At 32.4% G+C, this 25,558-nt stretch overlaps 1 protein-coding gene across 3 annotated transcripts in view; it reads left to right on the forward strand.

The window, feature by feature from the left end:
* The window catches only part of LOC127734140 (protein mono-ADP-ribosyltransferase PARP14-like), a 65,699-nt gene extending 46,582 nt beyond the window's left edge, over window positions 1–19,117 (forward strand). For all 3 annotated transcript variants that reach the window (XM_052243821.1, XM_052243823.1, XM_052243822.1), the window contains 7 exons: window positions 2,530–2,703; window positions 3,185–3,366; window positions 8,841–9,047; window positions 11,662–11,878; window positions 12,978–13,165; window positions 14,044–14,224; window positions 15,841–19,117. In XM_052243821.1, coding sequence (XP_052099781.1) covers window positions 2,530–2,703; window positions 3,185–3,366; window positions 8,841–9,047; window positions 11,662–11,878; window positions 12,978–13,165; window positions 14,044–14,224; window positions 15,841–16,133 — 1,442 coding nt within the window. In that variant the 3' untranslated portion in view covers window positions 16,134–19,117. The remainder of the gene's footprint in view (window positions 1–2,529; window positions 2,704–3,184; window positions 3,367–8,840; window positions 9,048–11,661; window positions 11,879–12,977; window positions 13,166–14,043; window positions 14,225–15,840) is intronic.
* The last annotated feature ends 6,441 nt before the right edge of the window (window positions 19,118–25,558 follow it).

Raw genomic sequence — 25,558 nt, forward strand, 5'->3', positions numbered from 1 at the left:
TGTTTGGGTAAAAACAATTAAAGACGGAAAGAAAATGTAAACAGTTAAAATGATCAGCAAGACTTGGTCAATAAAAAGGTTGACATCGCCAAAATTTTCAATCTAATTATAGAGCTCGAGGTTACTGCCCTATAATGGTGACTTTTACCCATTTTTGTGTTTTTGACAAAAACTTGAGTAGACAAGGAAAAACTGAAAGTAAACAAAATGGTTTGCATAACAAGATCATCAAAAAAGAGATTTTAAAAAGTCATGAATTTTATTCTAGTCTACAATGTTGAAGAATAACCATTGTTTAAGTGTGCATTGATCCAGGTGAGCGACACCATCTCTTTAGAACCTCAGTTTACGATAATTACTTGTAATTTTGACCAAACAATAAGCAACAAAAGTTTTTGCTAAAATTACAAAATCCTATATGTCTGTTTTTGCATAGACATGCAATCTGTTATTAGTCTATCTATTGACTTTATATGACAAATTATACCCCCACTTTAGAAAAGTGGGGGTAAACTGCTGTTTTACCTCTGTCTGTCTGTCAGTCCGTCCATCCGTCCCATAAATATTTTTCGTCGCATCTTTCTCAGGAACTACATTACAAGGATTTCTGAAATTTGGTTTCAGGGTTTATATGAGTCAGCTATACTGTGTGATGCGTTTTCAGATTCATCACTCAACAACTCCCTTTTTACCTTATACTTTTATTATTATATAGATATAGGAAGATGTGGTATGAGTGCCAATGAGACAACTTTCCATCCAAGTTACAATTTATAAAAGTAAACCATTATAGGTCAAGGTACGGCCTTCAACACGGAGCATTGGCTCACACCGAACAGTAAGCTATAAAGGGCCCCCAAAAATTACTAGTGTAAAACCATTCAAACAGAAAAACCAACGGTCTAATCTATATAAAAACGAGAAACGAGAAACACGTATGAACTACATAAACAGACGACAACTACTGTAATCAGATTCCTGACTTAGGACAGGTGCAAACATTTGCAGCGGGATTAAACGTTTTAATGGTACCAAACCTTCTCCCTTTTCTGAAACAATAGTATAACATCACAACATAGAAAAACACACTATAAAATATCAATTGGAAGGCTTAACTCAATCAAAAAACGTAAATTAACACACAATGAACGAATAAATTTGACCTGTGACACCTGAATGCAAATACACAGTTAATAAAAAATTACAAGGGATTAATAATTAAAGTAAAAAGTAAATAAACAGGTTTAAACAAAGTTAATGTATGATATGACTGAGAAATTTCAAACAATTTTTAGAAAATCATCACTTTTGAAGAAACCTGCGTCATATTATACACAGGTAAATGAAAATAATTTTGTTGTTAAGTATACTTCTTCTTCTGTGTGTCTAAAATCTTCCGTTTAGGAATACCAAGAAATTTCTTTAATATCAATAAAACTTATCTAACACTTGGTACATATGGGGTGAATATCAACAATAAAAATATACAATAAGTGCTAGATAAAACTTCCTGTACAGGTCCAAGAACAGCATCTAAGGAAAAATGAAATAATTTTGATGTTCATAGTACGAAGAAGTGAAAATTTGTAGTAAATTAAATACCAAATAATCAAAGCTGGTATATAGACAAGATCCATGTTAACATTAAATAACAAAAAAGCATTACAAATAGTATCAACAGGTCAATTTAAAAAGAAAGTACGATTTGAGAGTACTTGCAGTTACTGACAGCTAGTTAAAAGCCAAAACAATTAATAATAAAAAATCATGCATCAGAGACTGAAATCAACTAAAATACATCCCAGGGATTTAGTATTTTAACGTCATGAACAGTCAAAGAAGACATGACTTGTGCAATGCCAAAAATAAATGTATCGACAGGTAGTATACCCCTCTTTAAAAAAGGGGGGGTATACTGTTTTACCTCTGTCTGTCCGTCAGTCCAAGAAACAATTCTACTTCTAACCAATTATTTAAAATAAATCACACCCACTGACCGTGTATTTAAAATAAAACATGCTCATTGACCTAAATATACATGGTTCCCAAGTTTTTGTCTTTAACCTATGAAATTCTTAGAAGTGTTTAGGAGGTACAAAAAGACTATTATAGTGTTTATCGGTATGTCATACACCTCTCTTTACCTAGTTCTGGTATGTGCTTGACATTCCTAAACACTGTATTTCTTCTTTGAAGCACTTATGATATAGAACTGAGTCCTGATGTTGAAACATGTCATCCTTTGCACCTATTTTAGATATGCATTTTATAGTTAACGAAAATTTGGTATTATTACAACTCTGAAGTCTGATGTGACATTTTGTCCTCTGTAAGATAGCATCCTGTAAATAGATCTTCTATTGGCTATTCCACAAGAAAATTGAGCATTAACAAATGATTTTTTCAAAACATTTGTTCAAAACTGCAATACAGAACATTTCCTAACCAGCAAAGATGTGGGTATTAATATATTTTTTCAATTTAAGCAGTTTGCATAAAATAAATTTTAGTTGTTTTTGTAAAATACAGGTGCAGCTAGTACAAGTGAAGAAACAATGGGACAAATCATAATGGAGGCACTTGTAGAATTTGTATCAGAGGGCCAGAAAAATCTTCAGCATGTCTTTCTAGTTATATTCCAGGATAAAATGGTTAAACCTATGTTGAAAGGAGTTCGTTCTGGTGGACAGACTGCATCTACAGGTAAAAATTTAATTACTTGGATCATTAACATTATTTCTGTTGAATGAAACAGGATGTAGGTTAACTTTAAGATATAAAATAAAAATTTATGTCCATATATTCTATCCCATCTCTCTTTAAACTATCAAATTCCTTACTTGGCACAAGCACTTGAGGTATACTTTAGAGTTGTAATAGAATCTATTGCACACTAAACCATAACCTTAAATGACTGTTCATTCCAGGTTTATTAATGGGTCTTAAGCAAAAACCAAATACGCCAAACAATGTGACAAAGACAAATGACAAGAGAAGCTGTTCTTGAACATTTATTGTCATTTTCGTCTAGCTAAACCAGGACAGGTTATAAAGTCAGAGGCAAAGATTTGCTAATCTGTAATATTTATGACTTTTTTTTCTAGCTAAAATTAAGCTAGGACAGAAGATGATTTCAGATAGCAAGAAAAGCTTGTCTGTAATATTTACTATCTTTGTCTTCCAGCTAAACCAGGGCAGGTTATAAAAGCAGATAACAAGAGAAGCTGGTCTGTAACATTTGCAATCTATGGTATCTCTCAGAAAGATATAGATAATGCGAAGGAGGTATTAAAAAGTGCAGTTAAAGAAAAATTTCAAACAGAAAAAATACCTGATAGACTGATTTCAGAAATTAATGAACATGAAGTAAGTAGGTTTGAAAGTTGTTTTTTTAATATTCTTTACTGTAATTACTTGTCTGACTAGTCAGAGCAGGTAAACTATAAACTTAGATACATTGTACCTGAAATAAAAATGCTCAATATCCCAAATATATAACTTTAAACGGATAGTAGCTACGATTTTCATTAAAATTATTTTTCTAATCTATATGCCGGATTTTGTACATACGGTTTATTTAGAATGAATAAAACCATCACTGTTTACTTTCCAATCAGCATTTAGAAGCATTTTAACGTTTTACACCTGAATTTAATTTTTGTCTATAGACAAAAATTCGATGTTAAGCCAACCCTTATTCATATGACCTATGTTGACCTTAACTCCGCAGTTCCCAATGCGCAATCGCAAGTTGTCCCTCGAAGGGAAAATGTCGAACAGAGGAATGTTATCGTGGAAATGGAATTGTGTTTACAGTTTCTGCGAGAAAAAGAAACAGTAAAGAGGTGCAGACAAGTTATTGTAAATTGAAAATAAATAACGGCGATGAGAACGGTAATTTAGAATCATTTACAAACACCCGTCACGTAGAGAAAGTCATTATATAAGCAGTCGACATTACGACGGTTTGCGAAATGTAAAAAACATTTCTGAACTTTTCGAATCCAGATCACATGAAAATAAATCGCGACGTGTTCAAATCATTATTGTCCAAAATATCTTTATAAATTTAAGAGCAGTGATCTCACAACTTAGAAGACATTAAAAATCAGCTTCTTACAATTTAATATTATTCTTCCGGTGTACCCTGCTCGAAGGCCCCAATTCAATTCACAAACACGTGTATACGTTATCGGCATTGTTTCGTCATACAAATATAAAACAAGTGTATAATATCGCCGTTGTTGGAGAACCTTGGGTTCGAATAATATGCAGGCATTTGGTATATTTTGTTGTTTACATAATTTGATAAATGGTTTCAAATATGTACGTTTAATCTAGAGAAATTGTCAAATACGTAAGAAAACAAAAGCACGTGTTCATATTTATTTATAACTTGGTTATCTCACTCGCTTTGTCGGCAAAGTTCGGGAAGTAAACCCGATGCATAATTGATGAAATGAAAAGGCACGCTACACGATATTAATTATCAATTATTAACACTTCTGTACTTTATATAAACATTCCACCGATCTTATTGTTAATTTAAAGTACATATCTTTGATTTTAGCAGCTATAAAACTTGGTCATAATTTTGTCAAAATCGTAGCTACTATCCCTTTAACTCTGTCTTTCACCAACATTGTGATTGCCCTCTATGTTATTATTTCTGAAATGTTCATAAAAAGTTTGTAAATTGAATTACCTTAATTTGAAGATGCACTTATAAGAAGGACATTCGTCTCTGTTGTATGTTTACAGAGCTATGCCTCTTTGAAATTAATTTCTATGACCTTGTCCTTGGTTTTACAGTTTAATGAACCCTTTTAGACTGTCTTTGAGGATAGGCAGTTATGAGATTACACAAGTTAAGTAGTGTTTGTATGGACATCATGATTTTTGAGATTTTGATTCCATGTTGATTTTTTTTCTTTTGACAACTTTAAAAAAAAAATGGTTTTCAATGACAATGTTTACATGTAACTGTGTTGTCAGAGGCAATAACAAGTCAAGTAAATGCTCCATTCAATCCTTCTTTCTGTTGGTCAATTCATTTGTCATTCTTTCTATCCATCTGAAACTAATAGAGGTACCTATTTTGTTAATGTGGTACTTTCTTACATGTCTTAACTACCAAGGGAAATACCATATTCTTGTATGTTGATTCATTGCATCTAATATAAAAAAGAAGATGTGGTATGATTGCCAATGAGACAACACTCCACAAGAGACCAAATGACACAGAAATTAACATTATTTGACAATTGACAAATTATATTTTAGAATATTTCAATCTTTGTGGTGCTGAAGGCTGCTCCTCAAACGGTACCGGGTTAGTCCAGACACATTATTGGTCTTATTGATATTCAGCATTCATTTTTCAGACCCACTGACCTATCTATTTTTTCAAATACACATTTTGCATTTGTATAATTTTATGATCTTATGATTTTTATGCCCCCGTTGTAGCGGAGGGGGCATTAAGTTTTACCCTTGTCCGTCAGTACGTCCCAAAGTTGGTTTCCGTTCTCTAACTTTAGTTTGCCTTGACCAAATGTTATGAAACTAATACACAATGCTTATTACCACAAAACACAGATCAAGTTTGAATTTTGGTGGCGTCACTTAAACCGTTGTAGAATAATGCCCCTTTACAAATGGAAAAATTGCTGAATTTTTCATTTCCATTCTCTAACTTTAGTTTGCCTCAACCAAATGTTATGAAACTTATACAAAATGCTTATTTCCACAAAATACAGATCAAGGTTGAATTTTGGTGGTGTCACTTTTACTGTTCTAGAGTTGTGCCTGTTTACAAATCGAAAAATTGCTGAATTTTTCGTTTCTGTTCTCTAACTTTTAGCCTCAACCAAATGTAATGAGACTTATACACAATACTTATTACCACAAAACTCAGATCAAGTACAAATGTGGGTAGCGTCACTTTTACCGTTCTTTAGTTATAAATACTCAACTACTGGGTTGATGCTACATCTGTTGGACCAGGGGTTATCATTGGCCCAATAGATAATCAGCATGTCTGTGAAGGTATTATTATCCTATTGGCCAGTTCATATTTATACTAACTTGATATTATTATTTTGTATTTATACTTGAGAAATTTTTATACAATATAACAATGTGAAATTTAAAGGTATTCTTTTCAATGCATTTTATAAATGTGGTTTTGATGTGAGTTATAACAAAGCATCAGTTAATCACTCATCAATTATTGGAACTTATGTATAGCCAATATTGGTTGTAAACACTAATGAGAAATTAGTTTTAATAAAAATGTGCAAATGGTACATTTAATTGTTACTGTACTCTTTTTTTTAGCTCACCTGGTCCGAAGGGCCAAGTGAGCTTTTCTCATCACTTGGCGTCCGTCGTCCGGCGTCATCCGTCGTCGTCGTTAACTTTTTACATTTTGAACTTCTTCTAGAGAACCACTGAATGGAATGAAACCAAACATGGCATGAATGTTCCTTATGAGGTGCTGACCAAGTGTTGTTACTTTGTAGCGGATCCATCATCCAAGATGGCTGCCAGCGGGGGACTTAGTTTAACATGGGACCCTATGGGAAATACTTGGTCAGCACCTCATAAGGACGCCAATGGGGGGACTTCCTTTAACATAAGACCCTATTGGAAATACATACAAATGCTTCTTCTAGAGGTGCACTGAATGGAATGAAACCAAAACATGGCATAAATGTTTCTTATGAGGTGCTGATTAAGTGTTGCTACTTTGTTGCCGATTTACTGTTCAAGATGGCCACCAGGATTTTTTATTAAATAACCGGACCATTATTAAACCAAATTTGGCCTCACTCATTATTAGGGTATCTGTTATGATTTTAATCTATTTTTACATGATTTCCAAAACCAAAGTAGAATCAGGTGAGCAACACAGGCTTTTGAGAGCCTCTAGTTTGTGCCCCAGTTGTAGCGGAGGGGACATTAAGTTTTACCCTTGTCCGTCTGTACGTACGTACGTCCCAAAATTGGTTTCCTTTCTCTAACTTTAGTTTGCCTCAACCAAAGGTTATGAAACTTATACACAATGCTTATTACCACAAAACACAGATCAAGTTTGAATTTTAGTGGCGTCACTTGTACCATTCTAGAGTTATGCCCCTTTACAAATGGAAAATTGCTGAATTTATCGTTTCCGTTCTCTAACTTTAGTTTGTCTCAACCAAATGTTATGAAACCTATACACAATGCTTATTACCACAAAACACAGATCAAGTTCAAATTTGGGTAGCGTCACTTTTACCGTTCTTCAGTTATGCCCCTTTATAACTATATGATATGCAAGCCTGGGCATTATCTGTGTCCACATGTGGACACTATCCACATTTATTTTACAAAAAACTAAGCTCTGTTCAGATCCTTTGATATTCTGTATAATATATATGTTTTATCTAGAAATATTTAATTGATTTATAAATTAATTATCTCACTAGAAACAAAATGAAACTATATCTGAGCTACAATTTCATTTTTGTCTCACCTTGACATAGGTATGCTGTTTTCGGCGAATACAGGCTCATCAACAATGTATTAGTTTGTGATTAGGTCAGTTTATAGGGAACCACTAGTGAGAGGTTAATGATATTCAGTATGCAGTTGTATTTATAGCATTAGGACATCTCATTTCCATAGAGATTATTTTTGCCCAAACCCTCAGTCATGGTCTATTGACTTTGAATATTGAGCATTGGCACATCTCATTTCCTTGGAGATTGTTTGGCCCTATACCTTCAGTGATGGTTCATTGACTGAATATTTTGCATAAATTACATGTTAAAGTGCTGCTTTTTTATGCCCACGCCCAGTGGAGGGGGCATTGAGTTTTACTATTGTCTGTCTGTAAGTCCATCCATCAGGATCAAGTAGTTTTAATTTTACCTTTCTAGAGTTATGCCCCTTTACAAATAGAAAAATTACTGAATTTTTCGTTTCCATTCTCTAACTTAAGTTTGCCTCAACCAAATGTAATGAATCTTATACATAATGCTTATAACCTCAAGACACAGATCATGTTTGAATTTTGGTGGCGCCACTTTTACCGTTGTAGATAAATGTCCCTTTACAAATGGTAAAATTCCTGAATAATGCTTATTACCACAATACTTAGATCAAGTACGAATTTGAGTTGCTAAACATTTACTGTTCTTGAGTTATGTCCCCTTATAATGTTATATGCAAGCGGGGGTATCATTTGTGTCCAATGGACACATTCCCCATTTATTGATTTCAACATTTGCATTTTTATAAAAATCACAAAAAGGTGAGACATATCTCTGTGTTAACAGTTCATTCTTAATATTTCAGGTCTTAGTATAAAGCAGGGACTTATTTTGTTAATGATTTTATAACCTTTCAAACATGATACTATGAAAGTATAGTTAACCAGTGTCATATGATGTTTTGACACACATTAAATTTTTTTACCCCTTGTTCAATTTTCCATATAAAATAAAAGAACCTGGTAATCAAATTCCCCATAACAGAACTTCATGATATTTAACTGAGTTTATTACCAGTTGTTAACATGATGTGATAACAATCACATTTAATCAGTGAAATTTCTTTTGTTGCACATATTGTTTTGTGAATCCTATAATTTCCTCTAGTTGCAGCAGTACAAATTCATATATTATAATGTTTATATCTCATTTGTTTTTAACTTGGCTAAATCAGAAAAGGAATACACATGAAATAACAATCCCATGAAATAGAAAGAACAGTGCTTTAAATTGAATGTCTCAAATATTTAAAGAATGAACAAAAAGTCAGACAGGTTTAATTGAGGCTTTCTTTTTTTTTAGATAGCCTATCTGAAATCTATAGAAAGTAATCTTCCTGTTCAGATGACAATAGACCAAGTGAACTCTACCGTCACACTTTATGGAATTCTAGATGATGTGATGAATGCCAAACAGGAGGTCTTTGATGCTCTGAGAAAGTTTGCTCACACCAGACATTGTAAAGCTGAGGCTGCAATTATTAAGGAACAAGTTCAATGGTACTTTAAGGTAAATTAGAAAAAAAAGAATCTGAATATGTTGCAAATTATTAGGGGAAAATGGCATTCAAGCAAAAATTTTGCGGCCCTATAATGTTATGGCATGTCCGAAGACATTTGGTTTCTAGACAATAACTTGATTAGAAGTGTCTTGTTCTCTATGAAATTGTACCACAAGGTTCCATACCACAAACAGAAGGTTGGAATTGATTTTGGGTGTGATTGTTATTACTGTTTCTGAATTAGTAATAACAAGCATGTTTCTTGTTTCAGGACAATTACTTGTGTATTAGTGTATGGATATCTCAAAAGGAATGTTGTGATTGATATTGGGGTTATGGCTAAAACTGTTAATGAATTAAGGGCCCAAAAAAAGGATTTTCTGATTTCCAGACAACAACTTGAGTATAATCCAATGAATCTCTATAAAATTGTACCACAAGGTTCCGTACCAAAAAAGGAAGGTTGGGATTGAGTTTGGGGGTTATGGGTCTAACCAATAAGGAATTAGGGGCCAAAAAGTGGCCAAAAACAATACTTTTCTAATAATTTGTATATATATTGCTTATTTCTTGACCAATTTCAATAGTGTTTAATTCAAAGTCTTAATTTCTTTGGGTTCTTCAATATGCTGCATCTAATTGTGTATTTAGATTTTGGATTTGGTCCCCATTTTTAAATGGGTCCACATTGAGGTTTCTAAACTATCCTTATTTTGATTTCATCAGAAATTGAATTGTTGGGGTTCTTTGATATGTGAATCTAACCGTGTATTTTTATTTTTAATTTTGGGCCCAGCTTTCAAATTGGTCCACATTACATCCAAAAGATCAAACATTAAGTTTTTGTATTATTTCAACAAAAAATTGAATTCTTTGTGCTCTTTGATATGCTAAATCTAAACATATTCATATTTTAGATTGTAGACCCAGTTTACAAGTTGGTCCAAATTATTGTCCAAAATTAAACTTTTTGTTTGATTTCATCAAAAATAGAATTTTTGGGGTTCTTTGATATGCTGATTCATGTATTTAGATTTTTGATTTTGGATCATAAAAGGTAAATGTCCCATTTCAAATTTTTAAGTTCTTAGCTATAGACCACATTCATTTTGTGTCAGAAAACTATGCTGTCTCAAATATTTAATCACAATCCAAATTCAGAACTGTATCAAGCTTGAATGTTGTGTCCATACTTGCCCCAACTGTTCATGGTTTGACCACTGCAGTCATATCAAGTTGTGCCCTTTGGAGCATTTTATTTGTATTTGTTAAAATATTCACATATGTGTAGAAACAACTAACAGAGACTCTTCAAGTAAATGTAAAAAGTAAATTTTTGATAGCATTTTTCTTTCTGATAGTGTCCAGCCCTGTTTATCATCAATCTGTTATCATGCAGAAATGCTTCATGTATGAATGTCCCTTTATATTTAGCTACAAAATTAAAGAAACTCCAGAAATAAGGAAAACTGTTTAAAATAACTAAATTCAAAAAGCAAATAGCAAAAATTGAGGTGTATATTAATGAAATCTTTCCGTGTCTTCTTTATGGAATAACTTAACATTCTCTAAAACTAACAACCTCAAGAAAAAGTTAATTTCAAAAGGATATTCAAATTACTTGTTGGAGCAATAGGATGTTATGGATGTCCCAAGTCAGGAGCCTGTAATTCAGTGGTAGTTGTTTTTGCTGTATATCATATTTGTTTTTCTTTTTTTATCAAATCTAAATGGGGGATTTTAAGGAAAAGAGGACCTAATGCATACCTGAATGTGTCATTAGTGTACTTAATTAGAACATGTATGGTTTAAATTTGAAAGAGTATACATGTGTTAAAATGTATTTTTTCTCCTCTGAATGCCTTTTTTAAAAGTATTAAAATTTAATAATGGAGTTTTATAAGGGTCAGGTCAACACCAGTCCTCTTATGGGGAGTATCCCCCATAAAGCTGGAAAGTTGGTAGGTCTGCTATTTATATATAAATAAGTCTGTTATTTTCTTTATTAGAATTGTTGTACACTTGTCATGTCCAGGCCTTTTATAAGTTGCTATGCTGAATGGGTTTTGCTAATTGTTAAAGGCCTTACAGTGACCTTTAGTTGTTAATATCTAAGTCATTTGGTTGGGTGGAAATGTGTCTCATTGGCAATCATGCTGCATCTTCATATTTTTATAAGCATTTATATGCTTACAGAAATCTGAGGCGTAGCCTTGTACAGAACTTTGCAAATTAACACTGTAGACATAGTAAACACTGTTTGGTCTTTGTAGTGATGTCTTCTTTAAATTTGGTTACATTTGCAATGGATTGACATTAGGGTGGTAATCTCTAGTGACGTAACATTTTCAAGACATCAAAATCTCGCTTGAAATCAAAAGAAAACTCTTCTAATGGTAAACCGAAGTTTGACCAAAATTAACATTGCTTGAATTCACTTAATCTGTTCAATAAATCAATGAGTTGAGGAAAAAATGCAGAATGCTCCAGAACAGTTATTCAAGCTGTAATATTGCACATAATGTTTTTCTAGAGTGGGTTCATGTGAATTCATTTTAGAAACTTCTTGACAGCTTCCTGTAACAATCATTTTTAATGCTCAGTATGTATTTTTTGTTTTAGGATCTTAGTGACAAAGGACTCCCAGTACTTACTCCATATCCTGATGAGATAAACATGTATCTGGAAACTGGTTACAAAGGAGAGTCTGGACGGAAAGAAGTGGAATTCAAGGATGATCAGGGAGAGGAATATGTTATTGTTTTGAAAGATATGATGGAATATGTTAAAAATGATAGGTCTAATAAAGTGGAAGTTTTGAGAAGAGAAAAAATACAAGGTAGATTTTGATTGAGATCTTTATCATTAAGCATCAATTCTTTGGCAGTTGTTTTATGTTATGGGTATTTCCTTATTGTTTATGCCCTTCGATAGACACATTTTTTGAAAATGGCCCATTTACATTTAACATTTTTTTGTATTTGTAACAGATTTTTGTCCTGCCTAAGATGGGGGGGGGGGTCTGACGGGGTCCAATCCCGAAATCCAGAGTTTATGTTTGCCTAATCCTGATTTCCCAGGCCTTATTTGACAATATCCGAAAATCCTGATAAAATAACATATACGCTTTTTTGGCAAAATACATTAATTAATGATTGTATACTGTTCAAAGCAATCAGTCAGTCTGTTGTGCAGATTCCCTGTATTGTATTAATATAATCTTGTGAGCTTAGTTTAAAATAGAATATGCATACATGGAGACTGCGACATTCCAAAACTTAAAAGACACATAAATAAGTTGGCTAGTTTGACCTCAATAAAAGAAGGTAAGAGATTTTCGTCAGTTACTTGGAGTATGATAGTATATTGTATATGTTATCACTCTTCTTTACTGTGCACCTTTTTTTTTGTGAGTCTGTAGTAGTGTCAAGTAGTTGTGTGTATACATTGAATTCAATGTTGTTTTTTCAGGTAATTCTTTATTTGTGTCTTGCCATTTGATTTTGTCGGACATTTTTTGATGAACAAAATTATCTTCGGAGAAATCCACAAAGACCTAAAACCATAGAACAAACAATGTGCAAATATATCCTAGAAGTATTAAAAAAAACATAAACAAATAAATGCAGGTACAAAAGGAACAATCACAAACACTACACAGAACACTAAAAAACATGCACAAACTCCTACAAAAACCAGAAGTAATCCCAGGTGCTCTGGAAGGGTAAAATAATGCTGTTTTTGTATTCTAACAAGAGACCCGATAGATAAAAATTCCGAATTCCTGGACGTAAATACACGTAAATCCTGTGTCTCGATTAAACTAAATCCCGAAATCCTGAACTTTAAAATGGTCAATCCCAGAGTCCTGATAAAGGTCCAACCCCCCTCTAAGATGTCTATCCATCAGAATTTTATTGTGTGATTTTTATTTTCAGGAGATGGAGGGACATTTGAGCCTCCAGTTAATTGGGATGATCAGGGATCAGAAAATGTGAAGCTAGTTACATTACTGCCAACGTCAGCAGAATATACTACTTTAGAACAAAAGTTTATTCAGTCTGTATTTAGTGGGAGACCAGAATGGGCAAACCAGTTTAATAAACAGACACTTAAAGTAACAAAGGTATTTATACTATATTTGAATTATCAGTGATATACATAAGTCTTTTACTTACAATTTACCTTTAAATTACATTTGACTTCATTCCTATGTTAAACAAGTAACTTAAAAATTTGTTATTTGATTATGCTTAGATCTCCTATACAAGGATTTAAGAGATAACTGTATTGTATTTGAAGCTTGGCCTACATAAAATGTGTGTTTTACTGTCCCAAGTTGAGTTTACCTAGGGACGTGCAGCAGAGCTTGTAAACGGATATCATTAAAACCAAGCTTCAAGTATGGTTATCTCTATTCTAATGCAACATAAACAAATCACTCCATTTCAGTCATTATTTCGGTGTAGAATTTCATAAAAACTAAATTCTGTAAAATAATGATATTTTCTTTACAACCATACAAGGTGACATTATATATATGCTTATGTCGTCAAATGCTAACTTATGGCGTTTTTAGGCTTCTTGTATGCCTCAGAATGTAATAAAATCACATAAAAAGAACATTTGTAGGTGAAGGATGTGAGTTTTTATATTTTTTATTGAAGAAATAACATGTCAATACATCAAGAATTCAAAATATTGGCTTCTCTTAACCACGGGCAGGTACAAAAAGGATTTTACAATTGTTGTCATCCAATCAGAACCATTGAAACAACATGATTGCATTAGAATATGTTTATATTCAGCAAAATGTGTCAAATAGGATCTCTCATATAGATGATAAAATGATGACATAAGTATATTATTCAGAACTTGTATTCACAGTGATGACAGGTGAAGTTACATTTTAAGGAAATTCATTTGCATGGAGATTATAAACAGCCTTTGCTTTTTTTTTTTTTTTTGTTGTCTTTTTTAACATTTATCATTTGAAACCTACAGATTGAGAGAATTCAGAATTTAAGTTTATACCACATGTATGCAGCTAAGAAGGCTTTGATAGAAAAACAAAACCCACAAGGACATAAAAATGAACAAGAATTATGGCATGGTACACCAGATAAAGCTATACTTAGTATCAATATGTATGGATTCAACAGGAGTTATTGCTCAGACAATAGCAGTAAGTAGAACAAATCTTTGGTTATCTGTGACACAGAATATCCATAATTATTACATTGGTTGCAAAGATATACAGTGCTTAACCAGAAAAATAAAAATTTTCAAATAGATGACTTTATCATGAGAACCCTTGTTTCAATAGTTTCCTTAAGCTTGTAAGCAGCAGTAATCTATCAGGGAATTTTTTTTATAGAAAATGCAATTTAAGTTTTGGAATGATGTATCAAATAAGAGAGATATACTCCATGTTCAGGTGCAATTAAATGTTGCTAATTGGAGTCATCTTGTTTTTCCTAAATTCTAGTTACTTTCAAATTCTGTGTGTTATTTGCGATATGCAGCTCATTGCAGCAGACTTAACTGTATTTGTGGTATTCTTAATTTTAAGCTTAATGAGATAGATTTAATCAGTGCAGTTGCAAAACTTTGACATTTTCAGTGTGAGAACATCATCAATATAGTGGAAAACAAAATAATAGGGTTATTCTAGCTTTATTTCATTCTTCTTAAGAAGCTCCTGTTATGGAAATAAGCCTTATGCAGCACGGATAACATGTTATTAAACCCCATGCAACGAGTTGCGGAGGGTATAATGTTTTTGACCCGTCCATCTGTCCGTCCGTCCGTCCGTCTGTCCGTCTGTCAGTCCGTCATTCCTGTTTCTTGTCATCGCAACTCCTCTCAAACCACACAACAGAATTTCATGAAACCTTTTTAGATAATAAGGACATACTATGTAGTTGTGCATATCGACAGGAAATTACGATTCAATTTTTTTTCTAGGAGTTACGCTCCTTTGAACTTATTTACTTTAATGTACTACTGCAACAGTTTGTCATCTCAACTCCTCTGAAACCACACAACAAAATTTCATGAAACTTTGAAGATAATAAGGAAATACTACGTAGATGTGCATATCGACAGAAAATTACGATTCAATTTTTTTTCCAGGAGTTACACCCCTTTGAACTTATTTGCCCAATATACTACTGCAACCTTTTGATATCGCAATTCCTCTCAAACCACACAACAGAATTTCATGAAACCTTTTCAGATAATAAGGACATACTATGTAGATGTGCATATCGACAGGAAATTACGATTCAATTTTTTTTTCAAAGAGTTACGCCCCTTTGAACTTATTTGCTTCAATATACCTCTGCAACAGTTTGTCATCGCAACTCCTCTCAAACCACACAACAGAATTTCATGAAACTTTGTAGATAATAAGGACATACTTTGTAGATGTGCATATCGACAGGAAATTATGATTCAATTTTTTTTCTAGGAGTTACGCCCCTTTGAACTTATTTGCTTCAATATACCTCTGCAACAGTTTGTCATCACATCTCCTCTGAAACCACACAACAGAATTTCATGAAACTTTGTAGATAATAAGGACATACTATGTAGATGTGCATATCGACAGGAAATTATGATTTAATTTTTTTTTCTTACAGTTATTTTATTTCTCCAGTGACAATGTGGGGACGTGGGTATGTGAGCGCGCTCACTAAGGTTCTTTTTGAGATGCAAACAACATGTCATAAAAAAAAAAAAAAAATACCACCCAATTTCATATATATTTGTCTTAACAGAATACTTTTTTTTATATAGAGGATGCATATTGGGGTGATGGAGTATATTTTTCAGCAGATGCCTCATATTCAGCTAGAAACTGGCTGGCAACAGGTACTGGAACTGGTGACCACAACATTTACCTTTGTAACGTGTTAACAGGTGTATCTGTTAAAGGAAAAAAAGGAATGCGTGTACTTCCTGTAAGACAAGATGGAACTATGTTAAACTATGATTCTGCAACAGATGCTAAATATAACCCAGTTGTTGAATATGTCATATTTAATGACACACAAGCTTACCCACAGTACTGCATTAAATTTAAGTATTAGTTTACAATATTATAGACATAAATACAGAAATAGTGCTAATAATAATTAATGTACATATATGTGTAATTTTCTCAATATTTAATAACATTATTTACCAATTAGTTTTCAAAAAAACATGATTTGTAAGTACTATATTCATAAAATTACATAGGAAGGTCTGATATATCTGTTCAAAGTATTACTTGTTTGATACCCCTGCTTTCTGATGGTTGTAATGGGGAGTCCTTTCATCTGTCAGCTTTCCCGTCAGTTTGTTAGTCCTTCGATACCAATTTGTTTTCTGCACTTGTCCTGAACTTCTCGATAAAGTTTTGTAATACTTTCTCCAAATCTTGTTTCATTTTGTCATCCCAGTGATTTTTGCGCTAACTTATGCATAAGTCCACATGAAATATACTTTGTCATATCTGCATACTACAGAACAAATTTGTTTTCTCTTATCCTCATTAATTCAAAATTAAGAGTTTGATGAAACATCATCAGAATCTTCAACAAATAATGCCATTGTGCACATAATTTGTTTTGCTACAAAGTTTTTGTGGTTCCCTTAGCAAATAATAGACTTTTCAATTTTTTTTATCTAGCGGGTATCTATTTTGTATCCATAAGTACTCTTAAACAACTTGATAGAATTTGTTGAAATTTTCTCAGAATCTTAACTATATTATGTCTTTCTGCACCTTTTATTTTATTTTTTGGAACATGGTCCTTGCCTTTGTAGTTTTTGAGGAGATCACACACATAATTGGACATTCACTATTTAGAAGAGTTATTCCTCGAGAGTAATTCAATCCATTCAGGATGTCGATCTTCAAAAATCATTAGAGTTTTAATATTAGCAATTAAAAGTGATTAAAACAAACAGTTCAGAAACCAAAAAAAAAATTGAATAATGTTTGACGTTAACCAAAGATATTTTGTCTTTCTTTTATTTTTATTTATATTCACCAAGTCAACCTTGCAGTGTACATAAATATCATTCATATTCCACCCTCTATTTTACAATCTATTCATAAATAACCTTGATGCCACAAATGATGAAGGTGAACTTTATGATTTTATTAAAGTTTTATAGTCATATATATCTTTGTGTTGTTTGAATATTTGCTTAGTAGAAAAGAGTTATTGTGATTTTCAAAAAAAATCTTTGAATTATAGTTTGATAATGATTTTTTTTTCATATATCTGTGATAACTGCTGTAAATATATATATATGTGTATTTGTTTGATAGAGAAAAGGAGCATATTAATTGATCGACATATTTCATTTTATATTAACTTGCAACAATATGGTTTATTAAAAGGTATTTTTATACAACTATTGCCTTCAAGTGTTGTATGTGCCATTGTCATCAGTTTCTGACCAAACAATATCTGTGCTGCAACTAATGTTTCATGTAAGCATTCCAAAAAAAAATCCTGAAAAATGGACTAGTTTATGTACTGATTTTGGAGATTGATAAAAAAATTAATAAAAAGGGCCAATAAAGCCAAAAATGGATTGTATTGGCACACCTACAATAGTAGGAGGGATTATGTTTTGAGGTTTGTGCCTTTGTCCCTATCAGATTAAATTTTGTATGAAAGGGTCATTTAAGGTGTTGAATTCATGGTCACCAATTTGACCCAAATTCTTATATTTTAAATTTATTAAATATTAAGTTCTTACTATACAAATCCTTGATTTAAATAAGCAATCAAGCATGTGAAATCATTGCATGAATACAGATTCAAATGAGTTGAATGATTGATTCACAAGCCATTAATACATCAGCAATGTTGTTTAGCTTATTTTAACAAAATTGAACCAAGCTGACTGCTAATAGCAAAATATTATTTCAATATTATGCTTTTATAAATGTTTGAAACAGAAAAAATAGTTTTTTTTATTTTTTGTCTAATTTTGTTGTTAAAACTGAAATTGTGGTCTCATCTACTTCAAACTTTTTAAACATGTTCATCTTGTGGAGAATATTTTGTCTCACCTGCACCCAAAGTTGCAAAGGTGAGGTAGCTGAGGTTCGATTCCCCTAATTACATGTTTGCCTTGGTATATTTGCCCTGGGTTTGTTCGCCCTATTTTTGTAAGAATCAATATATTTATATTAATGGTATTAGGGTTTAATACCAGGGTAAATCTATCCTGAAATTTATTGGTTAAATATTTAAAGAAAATATATATTTCTCATAATTCATGAAAAAACATGGAAATATTTTAAAAGCAAGGAATTATTTTAATCTGGAATAATTTTGAATACTGGAAACTTGTTATGAAATGTATGATGAAAACTAACCTAATTAAGGAGAGTGAGACATGCATGCATGGCTAAGGGGGGTTTGTTAGTTCATACTGAAATATTGTGAAAGTAAAATAAACCTTAGCCATGCACGCATGGCTAACCCTATTTAGTTCGGTCAGATTTCATAAAAAAATTCCAATTGATTTTTACAGAATTCAAAATTATTCCAGATTCAAATAATTCCTTGTTTAAAATGAATGGCTTGTTATGGAGCATTAGTTGGCTTAGTTGTTACATTTGTTTTTATTTAGAATTTCTGTTAATGAATGTTGATTGTAATGTTGATTGTAATTAAGAATACTTATATATATATATATGTTGTCTTTTATCTCACTGATTGTTGTTTTATCGTCTTTTGTTGTTTGATAATGAAAATAATTTTTGTATTAAATAACTACCGCCAGCAGTCAGCTTGGAATGAGTAAAAATAATGAATGTCCAAATATTATGAATGTTTTTGTGCTGTTTTGTTTTGTAAATCAGGGTGAAGAAATGTAGAGTGGATGGCTGTGAGATTATTTTATCTTTTAAAGAGTATTTCAATTCAGTGCTCTTGAAAATAATAGTGTTATGACAAAACTGGTGTGATGTGAAGTTCAAGCTGGATTTTGTTATAATTCTTTATGATTCTTTGGAAATTATTAAAATGTATCAATAAAGATAAATAAATACAGATAAATTGGTCTTCAGTTGTTTTATATTTAATACATTGTGTTCCTGTACACTTCAGTGTGAATCAAAGGAAATTAAATATCTGGTAGCAGCAATATAACATAAATATTCGGTGAAATATTCGGTGAAATTTCAACAAACTTTAACATACTCTATTCAGATACATGTAATATACATTATAAAACAAGATTCTATTCAGATAATATACATTATACAACAAGACAACAAAAATAAAAAAATAAGAAAACATACATGTTCACGAGAAAACATGATTTCAGATGCTCTGGAAGGGTAAGCAGATCCTGCTCCACGTGTGGTTCTTGTCGTGTTTCTCATGTTAATACAAACCCGGTAATAAGTCTTAAAGCCATATGAAACTTCAAATTAAAAAAAATTGATGCATATGTTTTTATGCCCCCGCCGTAGCGAAAATCAAAATAAACTATATCTTATTGTACATGTAATACTCGTGCTTACCTCAATATCCCTGCTTCTTTGATGATTGTTTACTAAGGTGACAATCAGTAATCTTCGGCTTCAAAACACGACAATTAATTAGCTGCCATATTTTTACATCAAAACAGACCCAAGTGAGAAAAAAAATTTTGACAATTGTACGATATGGATGCGTAAAAAATGATAAAATCGTGCACAGAAGACTTAGTTTATGATATATACATGCATTGGTTCAAGAACTGGATTAACATTATTTTTCACCATGACTTTAATATGTTAGGTAACATTTGAGAAGAAGAGGACAGGATTGTTGTTACGACAAATGGAACATATCTGTCTGCATCTGTGAAACTGGTATTCTATAACAGTCAACTAACTTGTCAAATTTTCAAAAGACTGATTTCAACTTTCTCCACTTGGAACTCTAACCCTAACAATTCAGTCCCTCCCTGTGATCCACTCTTCCACTCACATTTATGAAGCCATTGTAGAACATCTAAATATACCAATTGAATTGTTCAGGTTAATAAGAAGTTAGATATCTTAGTTTACTAGCTTTCTTGTAGGCGTCAACCCTCTATCCAGGAAATCATGATAGGAAATGCATGCTCTGAAATATCCTATAAACTGAGAGATATATACTTCATATGCAATTATTGCCGGAATGTTGCTACATAGAAATGGAAAGTTCACAATTGGAAGCTGAAATCATTTCATTGTCATAAAGTTTTGTTCTCAACCGACCCCAGTGACAATTCCTGAATGTAAGTCAAAATTTGAGACAGACTTAACTATCTGTTGTATCCTTTATTTTAAGTTCGATGGGAAAGATGCCTTTGACATAGTAAGGATACTTGTGCAATTTAGGTATCCAATACAGTGAAGGAAGATCCAGTTCTCAATATTTGGTTGAAATTCCAAAGGAATATAGAACAGACCAGTTTATGTTATGTGATCTACACACACGCGATGTTACTTGGGGTTTTATCTGCTGGGACAACACCTTTTTATCAGGGAGGTAGGACAGGTGTTTAGCAATATTTAGGTCTTTAAAGACTAGACGTAGAATAAGTATTCACAGACACATTTAGTCTTTTTGTAATTATAATTTGTAGCAAAGACCTCACAGTCTTAAAACATTCGAAAAGAGTATCTGCATCTTCTTTTTCGCATTTGGTCCATAGCCTGGCAGAATCTTTGAATAAATTCATAATTATTTGAGGTTTTGTTTCCAAAGAAAAGGAGTAGTGAATAAAGCATCGTACGAATGTCATGAATACCAAACGATTTTTATACAAATGGCAAAACGTCAATAATAGAGACATCGTGGAGAGTATGGAGAGTAGGTGATTTTCATCCATTTATACCATCATTCTACTCTACTATTCTAATGATAGTGCAGTGCAAGTGCATGGTGGACACTCTTCTGTAATAATTCGTTTTTCAAATAGGTTAGATCTGGGACTATTCACAGGTTTGATTTGAGTAGGCATTCACATTTCTCCCGCTGTTGTTGCAAAACGTCCTAGAGATATTTTTCGGCGTGCGTAACACAAATTTACGGTATTCATGATTTGTTACTGACATATATATATTTCTCACGACAAAACGTTTTCATATTATTTATTTATGTTCTTAAAGAATATTTTCATGGGTATTCATTGAAGAAATGAATTTATAACAGGCGATAAGGTATGTTATTTTGCAAACGATAATATCCGCGTATTTATACGAAATACATTCGGCGCAAGGGACGTGTGCCGAAATTTCTGCGGCAACATAACACCGGTACATGTATGACCTCTCAAGGTCACATTCGATGTAAAAATCATTCAGTTAACGCACACCTCTAAAAATAACTGAAGTTAACTCACTAGAAGATCAAAGGAAAAAATTACATTCATGTTACAAAACAAATCAGTGCACCCACTGAAATCAAACTTTTAAAAGAATTTGCATCAATATTGAGAAATTCTCAATCGTTTGTCAAAGAGAAGCGAAAGATACCAGAGGGACATTCAAACTCATAAGTCGAAAATAAACTGACAACGCCATGACTAAAAAAGAAAAAAAAAGACCAATAGTCAAACAATAATACACAAAACACAACAAAGAAAACTAAAGACGGAGCAACACGAACTCCACCAAAAACTGGGGGTTATCTCAAGTGCTCCGGAATGGTAAGGAGATCCTGCTCCACATATGGCAAATAAAGAATAAATACTTTGTAGCAAAATAATGAAATTGAAAATAACTCTAAGCCGCCCTACAACCATTCATCTTAAGTGTCATAATTTTTATGAAAAAGCAACACAAAATCTTATGAGGACCTAGACAAAAAGTATACTTCTATAATTTAATCATCGGTACAGGGACATAATTCGTAAACATAAATCAACATGCAGACGTCTTATACGTTCAGGTATTTCACATCCAATATTTTATGGTAATCCAATGACTCGTTCTTTACAAAGCACAAAAATGTCGGCATTCACCTCAAAAGCTAACCAAACCTTTAAACGGAATTATTAAGAAGGGATATAGTTACGATACTGTTGTCAGGCCATTAAAGATGGCATATTTTGGTATTAATATTGATTCACTCATAGGGTTTTTGCATCGGAAATAAACACATTTATTCTAAAACCAGTTGTTGGCATGATACGGGTTATGTTCTTCTCATATATTTTATGATGGTATGATACTAAACCCCTAATGGGAGGGATTGTACTTGATTTTCACTGATACCACGGATATTTGGTCTCCTTTGAAGAGTTGTCTCATTTGCAATCATACTACATCTTCTTTTTTATATTTTTTCTATTGAAATACCTATCCCTTATTATTGGTTAGTAAATATTTGCAACTACTAAAACTGTTTGACATTTCTAACATTGCATATTGAAGATTAAAACACCTGGATTTTGTATTTGTTTGACGTGACAGTTTCTTAGAAATGCAGAGAGCTTATTCACGAAGCATCCGTTAACTAAGTGTCGGGTGTTTTCATTGGTTTATAAAGCAAATGGGCAATTCAGTAAAAAATGGAATGTTTTCATTTTTATCACAATAATGTAAACAGATGATGTTTAATCTTTTCTCATAGTAATGATTTGCTGCAATACGTCTACTAACAATCAATAATCAACACTGCGTCTTGGTGGTGTTGTTTGTTCATTTATTTGATAGTCAGAGTGGTAGTAGAGAGCGCACCTCACATGGGAAATGTAGCAGTTCGATCCTTTCAACAATTCCCGGAGGATCCAAAGGTTATATTGCAAGGAAAAATATTCTTCTTTCCAACATACCCTAATATTTGTTTTTAAAACTAAGTCAAATGTCTCGTCCTTCACCAATCCCTGTCGATCGACTAATGCAAAACCAATAATGTTAGATCTATTGTTGATATGTTCTCGGTCTGAATACACATCAAATATCTCTCACTGAGCATTAAGCAAACAACAACCAATCGATCAAATTGTGTTGAGTAGTTTTAGTAAAATATTTTTCTCTCTTTTTGAACCACATTAGGATAATGTCTTCCGGAATCGCATGATAAATGATTCCGTTGTCAATGATGTATTAAAAATGTGAATTCTGATTAAAGTTATAACTGCTCATAAACCTTAAAAAGAAAGAGGAATAATGGTCGTCTTCGAGTATTTTACTCATTTAAGCGACGATCATTTTATTTTCTGGGGAAGAGAGCTTGGAATATTTTCGTTTTCGCTTGGTTAGTTTATGTCCATTTTATAAATAACCATTTCCTGCAATTTGGAGGGAAGAATATACATTTAATCCTGTCATAGGCAAGATTATTTTGTTAATTCTCTCTAGGCTTAGCCTAGCAGATTATTTCTCAAAATCTTCAGGACGACCCTCCCCCTCCTCCGAAAATTAAATTGAATTATCCTAACTGGTTTGAACGAGTTTCTGTTTCGCTCATAATTCTGACCTTATGACAAATATCAAAATTCTGAAACCTATGACACAATTTACCTGTATAGCAGGATCAGATTCAGACACTCTTTTGACGGTGAAGGCAGAAGGGAGAACATAAAGGGATTATACGAAGGATGCATTAGGTAGATTTTTAAAGTTGTCCCTCGGGGGTACCCTGGTGTATATAGATAATCAGGGTCTCTGTGTTATGGATATAACAAAAATTGGATATGCCAAGGAGATACTAAAATATTTATAAAATTTGTTCAGAAGAAACCTTCGACTGATATTTTTATTTAGCGAATTATGGTGTAAGAAAACACAGATTTTCCTTATATTATTTTTAGTTGTTGGCAGTCGGGCGTTTCAGCTTTGTCTTTTACCGATAGAACCAAATATTTTGGCAAACTGGATTCCTACCATTTCACAATAAAACTTCTAAGCTTCACGTGAGGTCTTAGAAATCAGAACTTGATGAAAAAACAAAATTGCAGAGCATTTAATTTTGATCTGGATTGTTTAAGATTAAATTTTGATTTTACAAGCAAAGCAAGCCTGTCTTCTCTACCAACAGTTCTTCCAAAAGTCAATACAACTTTGGGTAATAAAGGACTTCTAAGATCTCTATATTATAGAAGTTTTTATAGGCCTAATTCTACATAGATCACTTATACTGAACTTTGACAGTAACTTGCTACTTTTAACATTTTTAAATCCTTCCATAGCTTTTTAATCTAATTAAGATAGATCGGGTGTCTTTTTCTGAGCATCTCTTCTTTTTACTTTTTTGGTTGAAATATTTTACAACGTAACATTCAATATACAATAGAAACATCTAAAACTTGAAATTTTAGGATTAAACTATACAAAAATTAAGTGTCGTTAAGTTTATTTTAAATATTCAGAAAAAAATCCTTCTAAAATTAAGGGCAGATTATTATATAGAATTTGATAGGACCGTGAATTTGTTATTTAAATTCTGCAAAAACAATAAGGCCATGTCACAAAAAAACAAGACAGAAACCGAAAGACTTTTTGAAAATGGCCCTGCTGTGATACAAATTCAATAGAAGTTGACACTTCCTCTTTGCCACGTTGAAACGGTAAAATAACCACCCCATTAGTCCGACACCCCATTAGTCAGATGCCCCAGTAGTCTGACACATGTGCAGACCGTAATTAAAAATCTACTTTATAAAATCGGTAAACGTGGTAATTGAATTAGTGTCTCAGGCGGAAACCCAGTTGAAATAGAACAAAAGAATCGAAGCTCTTTGTTAGAGAAGGCGATAAATGCCTACTGTAATGTTTACTGTAGTAACACAAATTTTAAAAGTTAATAGAAACAAATAAAATGACAGTTTTTTGCTAAATTACAAAATATTTTATATAAAAACACAATTTGCATAAGTTTTCAATTTATCTATTGCACAATTAAGCAGAACAATTAGATATCAAGTCAACGACATTGGTGTCTATTAAGTTGGATCTAAAAAATGCATAATAACCTCCGATTTTTCAAAAACATTTACCACGGACGGAGAACATATCAATCTATTTGTTCCTTAATTTTCGTTTCTGCCCTTCCATTATGTGACTCAATAAAATTTCCAAAAAATGGGTAACAATTGCATCGAAAAGAGAAAATCGAGTGCACCTTTTTATGTTAGGGCGTGTTTGAGTTGAATATTTTGTCTTGAAAATGTAAAAAGCAAAAGTATTTGATACATCATCTCGCTTCAGATTCTATCATTTTTATATATCAAAGCTACAGGTTGACTTTATAACATCGAAAATTCACAGTACTAAAAAAAATTAAATATATAGGTCAAATGAAATATCTTTCTAATGAATCACAAAAACAGAGTAAGTGTGTTCGAAAGCAAAAGTACTTGACGACAGACTTTTAAGTTGGATCTTAAAAATGCATATCTTCGAAAAAATTTCATATTTTGTGTGTGATATCTAGGGTTAATAGTCTTCAACCACTGAAAATTTTTAGTCTGCCCTTCCACGAAATATTGAATTAGAATTTTTTTAAATGGTTATGAATTT

The sequence above is a fragment of the Mytilus californianus genome, unplaced genomic scaffold (assembly GCF_021869535.1).
Source record: "Mytilus californianus isolate M0D057914Y unplaced genomic scaffold, xbMytCali1.0.p SCAF_3, whole genome shotgun sequence".
Classification (NCBI taxonomy): Eukaryota; Metazoa; Mollusca; class Bivalvia; order Mytilida; family Mytilidae; genus Mytilus; species Mytilus californianus.